General features: G+C 36.1%; 1 protein-coding gene across 3 annotated transcripts in view; it reads right to left on the bottom strand.

Moving 5' to 3' along the window:
* The window catches only part of pargl (poly (ADP-ribose) glycohydrolase, like), an 18,201-nt gene that overhangs the window by 5,247 nt on the left and 984 nt on the right, over nucleotides 1–11,970 (bottom strand). For 2 of the 3 annotated variants that reach the window (XM_014026630.1, XM_014026632.1), the window contains exons 2-10: nucleotides 9,169–9,617; nucleotides 8,282–8,389; nucleotides 4,245–4,337; nucleotides 4,078–4,149; nucleotides 3,903–3,989; nucleotides 895–1,055; nucleotides 734–807; nucleotides 447–519; nucleotides 140–215 (exon numbers count right to left, since the gene is read on the bottom strand). In XM_014026630.1, the coding sequence (XP_013882084.1) occupies nucleotides 140–215; nucleotides 447–519; nucleotides 734–807; nucleotides 895–1,055; nucleotides 3,903–3,989; nucleotides 4,078–4,149; nucleotides 4,245–4,337; nucleotides 8,282–8,389; nucleotides 9,169–9,588 (1,164 nt within the window). In that variant the 5' untranslated portion in view covers nucleotides 9,589–9,617. Of the gene's footprint in view, nucleotides 1–139; nucleotides 216–446; nucleotides 520–733; nucleotides 808–894; nucleotides 1,056–3,902; nucleotides 3,990–4,077; nucleotides 4,150–4,244; nucleotides 4,338–8,281; nucleotides 8,390–9,168; nucleotides 9,618–11,037; nucleotides 11,137–11,970 lie in introns of those variants that run through there. The other variant, XM_014026631.1, reaches the window with a different exon arrangement.

Below are 11,970 nucleotides of genomic sequence, written 5' to 3'. Positions count from 1 at the left end.
TGACTCTGTGAGTGAGACGGTGAGTGAGTCTGTGAGTGCCTGAGTGAGTCTGTGAATGAGTCTGTGAGTGACTCTGTGAGTGAGACGGTGAGTGAGTCTGTGAGTGAGTCTTTGAGTGGGTCTGTGAATGATTTCTCACCTGGAGCATACCTGTACCTTCAGTCTCGATGCTGCCCTGAGATGTTAGGTGCAGTTTATCCAAGGTCTCCTTACAGCTACCAGAAAAAACAATTCACAGATTCAAAGAAGACCACTGAGACCTTAAAGTTAATCAGTAGATGGTAATCTGACAGTTTAGTATTAATATTTTTAAATATTTTTTATATTTTTTGGTGGGGGGGGTCTGTTGCCTTGCAGTGCTACCTGGTAAAGTTAGGTAAATTAAATAATTGATGTTTTAAAAGTAAATTTTAAAAACTGACTAACTGTAAAAAGAGATATATTACTTCCACCAGTGTGGTACGTCTGTGTCTCGGAGGCAACACCTCTGAAAGGTCACCAGTCCTTCAGGTTTAGTTTCTGTGGAGAAAAAAACAAACAGACATTTACTCTGATAAACTGTCTCATTGTAAAACTTCCTCCATTCCTTTATGCCTATACACACAAGCTATGTAGAAAAACACATGGACAAACGCTGAGTAAATGTATTTTATAAAATAGTCACTAATAAAGTTTCATTACATTTAAAAGATAAATCAAAGCGTAAGAGGAATACGTTTACAGTCCTGCTCACCTAACACCTTTTTAAAGTAATGCATGACGGCCCTCAGCTTCTCCTTTTTACGTTCTGACCAATCTGCAAACAGTCTGCAGGCAGAAACAAACAAAAAGAAAATCAGTCAGCTCACAGGAGAGGACAGGATGGAGACACCATGTGGTTGTGAGTAGAATGACCTGGTGAAGTTGATGGATGGGTAGCTGTGGTATTCTGCACCAGGTCCGGAGCTGTTGCGGTGAGGGAAGGTACAGTAGAAGGCATTGGCGAGCAGGCAGGAGATCTGAACCTGCGACAGAGTGATGGATGCAGGGTGTCCTCTCTGAAGCAACGGGACGGCCTGCGGACATGAAAACGCGTTGTTAATCATCTGTGTTCAAGATCGTTACATGTCAGGTGTTCACAGGGCCAACAAGTTTTCTACTGAAGGTTCAGAACAACTCTTAAACAAGACATACCATATTTATACATGTCTAATACGATCTCAAGTATAATACGATCATCATTTTGGGGCTTAAAAAGCATTAAAAAATCTAATCATCAATAACCCATGTATAATACAACCCACCTACTTTAAGGATGAATTTATCGTTAAATTTCTGGTATTATGCATGAATAAATAAAGTACGTATCATGCTTTTAAATCCTTCTTTTTCACATTTAAATCATTCAGTTGCAAGTGGAACTGCAATGGTTTGGTTTGAATTCCTTCTTGTTATAACTCCACAAACCCCTCTTTCACCGCTTTTCTGAGGTGTCTCAGATGAACTCATTTTGATGCTGTCTCTTTAAATCCAAATGAGGCACTTCACACCCCGACCCCCCTCTAGCTTCCAGAGCGATTCATTCAAGTTTGATAGAGGGATTTACAGATATCTAGTGGCACAGAAACATTTTCTTCACAATTTAATTTAAAAAAAAGATGTCAACAACATAAGACTTGTCCATCCAGCCTCCCATGTTGGAGCCAGAGTCTGACCCAGAGACAGAGGAAAATGAAGTCCAGACCTTATTTGGCAGTTCTGTAGCAAATATTTTGACTTATAGCTCAGAAGACATCATAGAAAATAGAGAAAACTAAACGGGTTGAAAAATGTGACCCAAACATAATATAAAGATATCTTTGCAGCATCTGGAGAGACTAATTTCAACTTTTCTGCACTCCTAGAGACTCCAAGTCCACAACAAAATATATTTAACAGTTAAAATACAAAAAAAAAAAGGATTTTGCCTGATATTTCCCTTTCCCCTGGACTCAGATTAGTCAAATTAAATGTAAAAATATACCTTCTTTAAATAATTTCTAAAAAATAAAACTGAAAAGTAAAACCTTCAACTACAGCAGCAACTTTCATTCAGTAACTAAAAGGTAGAGGTTGACCAATATATTGTCTAGATTATAATTTAGGCCAATATTTGTGTTTTTTTCTTGTATTTGTGTTTTTTCTTGTATCTGCAACATCCATAAAAACAATCTGTTATGTTATGTTAAGAAATGTTTATTTTTTGTTAAATTGAAACTCGTGTAACATTTTTCATCATTGTGTCATTTTTATCATGTGAAAGGAGAAAGAAAAAGCAATATCGGCTTCAAGAATTGGGCCCCAAAAAACTGACAGCACTTACTGGTCATCAGTTAGACTGATGTCAAAATAATCAGCATCAGCCTTAAAAAAAACCTGTATAGTCAATCTCTACTAGAAGGCCTCTACATCCCAGCTTCAGATGTCTCGTGAAACTTCTCATCTGACTGCAGCAGAAACTCCAAATGGTTTGCTTTTATTTTTTTAAATTTCTGCAATGACTATTTCTGTCCACTTTTCCAAGAAGCCCAGTTCTGTGCAGTGAGAAACTTATGGTCTCTGTAGAATAGTGACTTTGGTATGCAGAAAAGCAAAAGAATTAAGAGGGTTTTTTTTTGTTATATCAGGGGGCAGTTTGTTCACTGAATAATGTGAGCGGTGCAGTTCGGAATGGCTGCAGACAGCAGTGAAGCCCAGAGTTGTAATGTAACTAAGTAGAAATACTTTGTTACTGTACTTAAGTAGAATTTTTGGGTATCTGTGCTTTACTTGAGTAGTTATTTTTCAACGTACTTTTTACTTTTACTCATTACATTTTTACACAATTATCTGTACTTTCTACTCACTACATTTTTTAAAAAGGTAAGAAGTAGAAAGTAATTTCTCCTATTTTATTAGTAGTTGTTATTACTTAAAAAAATACTATCCTGATAAATTGTCTCCTGGATAGAGTGAATTTAATTGTGGTTGGATGAGAAGTATAAATATTCTGACAGCTTGAACACAACTCATCACAGCTGCACGCCGTTAGAAAAAAATATTTTTTGGAGAAGTCACCACCCAATAAATGTCACTTTGAAAAATCTAACTGCTCATTTTTACTCAGTACTTTTACTTTTAATACTTAAGTAGATTTTGTGTCAAAAATTTACTTTTGATAAATAAGTACAAAAAATATCAGATACTTTAAGACTTTTACTCAGGTAGTATTTTTAGAGAAGACTTTAACTTTTGCCAAAGTATTTTTATGATAAGATACTTGTACTTTTACTCAAGTATCACTTTGAGGTACTTTATACAACACTGGTTACAGTGACAATCCTGGAGTTGCATTTTTACAACTAAAGTTGGGGATTCTCGAGGCTGAGACATACCAATAAACACTTTTCTATTGTAGATGACGTAGCTGAAATTTATTCTGCTGCAGGACCTTAACTGTTAACATACAGCAAATGTCATTTACTAACTTCCAGACGTCCAGGCCCAGATGAAGGCCCCGCCATGGATCCTGTCTGGGACTACAGATGGACTGGAGTCGAACAACGTCCAGAGAAGATCTGGGGTTTGGTTCTAAGTGTTCTGAGAAGAGCTGATGCTGTTTTAAAGGAATTTATTCTCACACCACATACTGATTTCTCTTCTGCTCAGTCAATTAGCATCATTAGGTGATGAAAACAACAATTTATTTTTATTGTAAATACATTCTTTACAGCATTTTCCACTACTTCTTAAAATTTTGGGCACAATATTGTATCAATTCTTATATGATTCCAAATGTGTTTGTTTTTATAAGAAACTACAGAGGTTTTCTGTTTTTAACATGTTTTCAGATTTTTGTACACTTCCTGCGTAAACAGAATAACTTTTGTTACATTCACTGACACCTTTTTGACTTGCTCAGGCAGATCCAAGGCTAAAGCAGCAATCCTCGGAAACAGTTTCTCAAAGTCATTTTCTATTTTTGGGATCCGCTGGAAAGGAAACACAAACATTTCTCATCATCAAAGTGTTTAAAAATCCTCCAGACTGATGATTCAGTCACAAGGCTTGAATACTGACCTCAACAAACCTGGAAAGTGCATCAAACGACCACTGACCTTTGTACTTGGGGTTGTATTTAAAGATGGCTTCCTGGAGAGGAAAAAAAATTTAAACAGTTGAACAAAAGATTAATCATTTTAAAATGCTCTTGGAAAAGACTGCTAGGAATATATAGGCACACCTACCGCCACCTCATCAACACTTGCTGTTGCCTTATTGGCCAGAGCCTTCAGATTCTCATAGATCAGCTTCCATCTTGACACTTGGGTGAACTTGAACTGCAACAGTGTTTTTATTTACTTTTTACACTAAAAAGTATTTCATGTCACCACAAACATAGACATACATAACATCACAGTCATGTGTAAGACTAAAGTGTCAAGGACTGAGAACACATCCCTGAGGAGCTCCTGTGCTCAGTTCAATTATGTGAGACATTTTATTACTATCTGTTGTCTTCACTGACAAAACAGCTCTGATCTGTAGGGTCATAAAATCCACTGGATCACTGAAGGTCTGCCAGCGGTTAAGAGCAATCAGTGACTGAATCAGAAACACTAACAGATTGTTAAGAATAAAATGTTGCAAGATAAGGCCTCTTTGGATTGAATTAGTATGTAAAATCCATCCAACAGAAACTCATTTAGGCTGGTCTGAACATCTAGGCAAGAAAAGTTAAAACCTTCTTTTTGGTAAAAAGCAGTGCACTGCTTAAAGATTAAGTTAAGCAGTGTAAAAGAATTCAAAGTTTTCCAAAGAACATCGTTCAAAGCATCATATGACCTCACTAAATTGGCTGTTTTTATAGACTTTCATGGTTTCAAGTCAGTCCTGGACACAGACACAGAGACACACATTAAATAAAGAAAAACATTTTTATTCTTCACATACTATAATCTTATGTGGTAGCAGTTGATGCATTTAGACTTTGTAAAATTTCAAAAATGGTTCAGTATCAATAAGCTATCACTTAATCTAGATAAAACTAATTTTATGATATTTAGTAAAAGGAAAATTAATGGAAAATTAATGGTAAGGTTTCCTTCAAAATTGGTGAAGTTGAGATTGGCAGAGCCAGTGAAGTGAAATTTCTGGGGATCATCATTGATGAAAACCTTATATGGAAATCCCATATTAATTATAAGGAAAATTAATGGTAATGTTTCCTTCAAAATTGGTGATGTTGAAATTGATAGAGCCAGTGAAGTGAAATTTCTGGGGATCATCATTGATGAAAACCTTATATGGAAATCCCATATTAATTATTTAAGAGTTAAATTATCTAAATCAATTGCAGCATTATATAAGGCCAAAGAAATATTCAATGATCACGCATTGCTTATATTATATGATGCCATTATTTTTACCTCACTTGATTTATTGTATATAGATTTGGAGGAAAGCGTGTAAAACATTTACAAGACCCATTTTTATTAGGCAAAAACGAGCTGTGATAATTGTAGCAAGGAAACACTATTATCACCATTCAAATATTTTGTGTAGTCAGTTTTTGGGCTTTTGAAGTTTGATGAGTTCGTTGACTACAGGATTTTGTTACTTATTTATAAAGCTCATAAGATTGTACTGCACTTTAACATACAGGTGCTGGTCATAAAATTAGAATATCATGAAAAAGTAGATTTATTTCAGTAATTCCATTTAAAAAGTGAAACTTGTATATTATATTCATACATTACATACAAACTCATATATTTCAAATGTTTATTTCGTTTAATTTTGATGATTACAAATGACYACAAATGAAAATCTCAAATTCAGCATATCAGAAAATTAGAATCTTGTGAAAAGGTTCAAAATGGATGGCACCTGGTACCACACTCTAATCAGCTAATTAACTCAAACCACCTGCAAAGGCCTTTACATGGTCTTTCAGTCTAGTTCTATAGGCTACACAATCATGGGGAAGACTGCTGACTTGACAGTTGTCCAAAAGACGACCATCGACACCTTGCACAAGGAGGGCAAGACACAAAAGGTCATCGCTAAAGAGGCTGGCTGTTCACAGAGCTCTGTGTCCAAGCACATTAATAGAGAGGCGAAGGGAAGGAAAAGATGTGGTCGAAAAAAATGTACAAGCAAGAGAGATAACCGCACCCTGGAGAGGATTGTGAAACAAAACCCATTCAAAAATGTGGGGGAGATTCACAAAGAGTGGACTGCAGCTGGAGTGAGTGCTTCAAGAACCACCACACACAGACGTATGAAAGACATGGGTTTCTGCTGTCGCATTCCTTGTGTCAAGCCACTCTTGAACCACAGACAGCGTCAGAAGCGTCTTGCCTGGGCTACAGAGAAACAGGACTGGACTGCTGGTGAGTGGTCCAAAGTCATGTTCTCTGATGAAAGTAAATTTTACATTTCCTTTGGAAATCAAGGTCCCAGAGTCTGGAGGAAAAGAAGAGAGGCACTTCWTCCACGTTGCTTGAAGTCCAGTGTAAAGTTTCCACAGTCAGTGATGGTTTGGGTGCCATGTCATCTGCTGGTGTTGGTCCATTGTGTTTTCTGAGGTCCAGGGTCAACGCAGCCACATACCAGGAAGTTTTAGAGCACTTCATGCTTCCTGCTGCTGACCAACTTTTTGGAGATGCAGATTTAATTTTCCAACAGGACTTGGCACCTGCACACAGTGCCAAAGCTACCAGTACCTGGTTGAAGGACCATGGTATCCCTGTTCTTAATTGGCCAGCAAACTCTCCTGACCTTAACCCCATAGAAAATCTATGGGGTATTGTGAAGAAGAAGATGCAATACACCAGACCCAACAATTCAGAAGAGCTAAAAGCCACTATTAGAGCAACCTGGGCTATCATAACACCTGAGCAGTGCCACAGACTGATCGACTCCATGCCACGCCGCATTGCTGCAGTAATACAGGCCAAAGGAGCCCCAACTAAATACTGAGTGCTGTACATGCTCATACTTTTCATGTTCATACTTTTCAGTTGGCCAACATTTCTATAAATCCTTTGTTTTTATTGGTCTTCAGTAATATTCTAATTTTCTGATATGCTGAATTTGAGATTTTCATTTGTTGTCATTTGTAATCATCAAAATTAAACGAAATAAACATTTGAAATATATGAGTTTGTATGTAATGTATGAATATAATATACAAGTTTCACTTTTTAAATGGAATTACTGAAATAAATCTACTTTTTCATGATATTCTAATTTTATGACCAGCACCTGTACAATCACTTTTTTGTAAAAGAGATGGCATATATAATTTGAAAGGAATTGAAATGCTTCTCAAACCAAAAATTAGAACAAATTTTAAGGAGAAATGCACTTCCTTCCAGGGAATCAAATTGTGGAACAATTTGGAAAACGTTTTCAAAAATGCCAATATGATTTATACATTTGCTAGATCAATAAAAACTCTTTTGTTGTCAAAGTATGAACAAAATATAGATTGAGTATTAATTTGAGTATTTTTTATTTTAAATTTTGGATTGTTTTTCTTGTATTACTGATGTTAAAAAATGAACTATGTTATTAATGAATATCTGCAGGGCTGTTTGCGCCTTGAGAAATTTTCTCTTTCAAGTAGTAGTAGTAGTAGAATTTTTTTGTGTATTTTTGTAAGTCAAATCAAATACATATAAAAATATATGTATAAAAGAATGCTGGAACAATTTATTCATTTAGTAGAATGCTTAAAAGTTTTTTTAATGAGATACGAACAAAGTTTTGGTTAAGATTTGTATTTTGTTGTGATGTTGTTGATTATTTGAAATTATTTTGTGTATTGAGTTGAGTTTTATTATTTGTATGTTGTACATTTTTTAGACACATATTTTTAATTGGGGGCAGATGTTGTAAGATTTTATTCTTTCTGCTCCTTTTCATTTGACTATGTTGTCATCGTGTTTTTGACACAACGTTGCTGTATTATTTGTTTGTTTTTATTATTATTTGTTTGTTTTTTATTTGTTTGTTGAATGAAATAAAATTCTATAATAACAATAAAATAATAATAAAAGTGATTCCTAACAAACACTTAAAATTTGCATGAGATATTTTCATTTTGAGTGATTTTTCAATCACTGCTGCCTGAAAAAGAAATTTCCTATAACAACATAATAACTAATGTAACTTGACTACAATGCTTTCGATCTAATTCCCTCAGTGAGAATTCAAAATAATGTGAGTTAATGGAATACACTGTATATTTAGTAATTTCTTGAAATTTCATCTTTACTTTTGAATCCAGTTTTGATGAGGGTGAACATGGCATCTTGACAAAGTTTCTGTCCCACAGATCTCTCCCGTCCTGAGGAACAGGTCCACATTGTTTGAAAATGTCCACCTTGGAGACAAACAAGAACAGTCTGCATTTCAACAGCTCAACTGACAACTTCAAACTTCAGAATACATTTTGAGTAATCATTTATGTGACATAATGTTTTAGTCACAAACACATTTAATCAACCAAATTATATTATTTTCACTTTAACACAATCCAGACCAACTTACTCCTATACTGATAATTCAGTCTAACTGTGTAACCCTACAGACACAATATGTGCAGTAAAGGAGTGAAAATAAGTTTTTGTCTTCCATTGATGGAGCTTAGTGTCAGCCAAGTACATGCTGGGACCTGGTTTCTGCACAGACAAGAACTTTAAGACAAAAGCTGCTCAGACTGTGGTTCTGTGATGGAGATTATAGTTTACAGTAACAACGGTGGGTCCAAAAACAATCAGAACTAACTTGAAACTAACAAAACATCCTGAAAATCCAACTACCAGTATAATCCTGATAATGGACATATTAACCGAAAATAATTCCGACAACCAGTTCAATAAACTGTTTGCCAAAAGAAAAAAAAACTCAAAACAAAACAAATCCTTTTTTAGAGTAAAAGCACTTCCTGTTATCGTTATTTATAAAACATTAATGAGAAGTAGAAAAAAATCCTGAATTTTAAACGTTTTCATTTTGAAAATGACATTTTATATGCAGAACTCACATTTGTGAATGCATATGATGGTGAATTGTCGTGGGGCCTACATGGTTTTCTTACTAGCAGTTTGCTGATGAATTTTAAAAAAGCACTTTTTAGAGGACAAAGTGGAAACGACTTACATTTATGAGGACAGTGTGAGACCTGCTGAAGTTCAGGGGTCCCAGCTTGATATCCAGCTTTGGAAGTCTTCTCAGGCTGTCCAGCTGACAGCACGATGAGGCGTCATCATCCCGCCTTGTCCAATCATTCTTGTAGCTGTTTCTGTTCTGTTTGTCATCCTCAGCACACCTGGACCCAGCGGTAACGGAGGTGGCTCCATCTTCCCACCGCATCAAATCTGTGTTTTGATCACTTGTTTTTGGTTTGTCATCCTCAGCACACCTGGACCCATCAGAGGAGGAGCTGCCCGGACCTCTGCTGTCTTTACTGTCCTGCTGCTTTAGTGGGTCGGGTTTCCTGTTTCTGTTCTTTTGGTCGTCATCATGTTGGAGGCTGGCTTTCATCTGAGAGCTGTCGTTACGATTATGTGGTTTAGCCATTTCTGCGAAACTAGGACTTGTTCAGCAGCCTTTAAAACAAATAATGTTTTCACAGTAAATGAACTTGCTGATTAAAGGAGGCCTGTAAACTAAAAACGTTTAAACTAAGTTGATTCCTTCATGTTCTGTTTCTGCTGCAGTTTTGGGTCGGATCATTTAAACCAACAACGACCCAGATTTACTCATGTGACCATGGTCTGAGGCGGTCTGGTCAACTGCACCACATGCACCAAAGCTGACAAATATAAAACTGGTTTTGTTTTTAATAAAGGCACAGCATTTCTTAAAGGGATTCCTGATTAGTTGTAACATTAGACTTTAAAAATATTGTAGGCTTAGTTTTGTATATTTTTAAAAATATATTTTAACACGGATGGAGTCACTTTATTTACACACAAAGCATTCTGGGTAAATGATGACGTGGATAGGTCATCGGTGCGAGGCTGCTAGCGAGCTATATCCACCCTGAAGGTTAATCTTGGACAATATCTGATGATCGACTCTTTTAAATGAAACCAGAGAGCGTTGACAGAGAGGAGAAGGTAGAAATGACTCAGCCTGTAACTGAAAATATGGATGGAGGACAACAGAGCTGCTTCATGGAAGAAGAACTTCAACTTAGCCTGCTAGCCAATGCTATATTGCCTTAAATGTATTAGCTCAGTGCTAGCACGACAAACAAGCTAAACTGAGGTCCTCCATCCATATTTTCAGTTGCAGGCTGAGTCATTTTTGCATTCCCCTCTCTGTCATGTGGATGGAGGACCTCAGTGATGAGAAGAGAATGTGTAGCGCTGAGCTAATACATTTATATGGTGATAGTGTCGGCACTAAAGCTAACAGGCTAAGCTGAGGTTCTTCTTCCAATCGTTCTTTCTTCGTCAATCGTCAGATTTTGTCCAAGATTAACCTTCAGGGTGGATATAGCTCGCTAGCAGCCTCACACTGAGGACCTATCCACGTCATCATTTACCCAGAATGCTTTGCGTGTAAATAAAATGATCTCATCTGAGTAATGTATTTTTTAACTTTTAGTTTAAAAGTGATAAAAACTAAACAGCTTACAGTATTTTTACAGTCTTTATTTTACAGTTAAAATATATGTTTCTTAAATAAAGTCTAATGTTACAACTAATCACGGATCCCTTAGACTATCTCGCAATTTTCTGCACACGACTTTGTGTGTAGGGGTTGATTTAAACAAACAGCATCACTACAGTATATACTAATAAATCTGATGGATGTGACGTGTTTTTCCTGTTTATCTGATGTTTTTTGAGAATTGTGGTACAAAAAAATAGTGGATGAGGTGAAATGTTGGACATTTTATGAGCAATGAGTCTATAATAGAAAGTTTTTATTTGAAAAAAAGTTTACCATGATTTTGACATGATTTTATGCAATTACCAATAAAATATAATTACTGCTTAGGGTGGCATAGTGGCTCACTTGGTAGAGTTGTTGCCTTGCAGGTTGCCAGATCAAATCCCAGCCGGGGATCTTTCTATGCATCCATAGGCTTTTTCCAGGTACTCTGTTTTCCCCTCACAGACCAAAAACAGGAATGTTAAACTAATTGATAACTCTAAGTTGTCTATAGGTGAGAATGAATGGTAGTTTGTCTCTATGTGGACTTGCAACCTCACACAGTAACTGCTGGATATTGGCACCAGTGACAATAACAGGGTGATGCATGTAAAATATCATTTTTAACCTTTCAGTTCATTTTGGATTTTATTCATAGCTACTGCTCTTATCCACATAGATGAACTGAGCCAGCCGAGATATTTAATTATGTTAGGTTTTACTGCTACTGACTGTACAAAACGATCCAGCAGTTAGTTAGTACTTCTGCCCATGTAGTTAGTATCTATGCATAACAATACTCTCAACCTTGGCTACAAAAACACTACCACAACAAGCTCAAAAAGCAGATTTATATCTTAAAGCTATTTAGGAAAACATCTCATCAATGATCTTACAAGAAAGTTTAATATAAATCAGCAAAAACACTGGGTAGTCGTAACAGACACACCAACACACAGTTTACGATAAATATAATTTAAATACAACACATATCTATAAAACTGTCAGTTTAGGAACAAAAGTATTGAGCTGGGAAACTGTTTTTAACAATAACATTGTAATGTCACACCATTTTAAAACAATGAATGATCCACATGGTCTGAGTTGTCTTCATCACACACTTCCAGGTGTTGAAACTCACCTGTGACCCCATTTCATCCTGTTTCAAGTCAAACACGTTTGCAAAGCCTTAAAATGAGAAACATTTACTAAAAATAACCTAGTTAGGGTAACTCTTTGGTTCCCAAAGTTGGGCTTGGGACCCAATTATGGGTCATGAAGCACCTTGGATAATCT

Source organism: Austrofundulus limnaeus, unplaced genomic scaffold (assembly GCF_001266775.1).
Source record: "Austrofundulus limnaeus strain Quisiro unplaced genomic scaffold, Austrofundulus_limnaeus-1.0 Scaffold573, whole genome shotgun sequence".
In the NCBI taxonomy this organism is placed as follows: Eukaryota; Metazoa; Chordata; class Actinopteri; order Cyprinodontiformes; family Rivulidae; genus Austrofundulus; species Austrofundulus limnaeus.
Note: the sequence above shows the minus strand (reverse complement) of the source record. Positions and strands in the feature narration are given on the sequence as shown.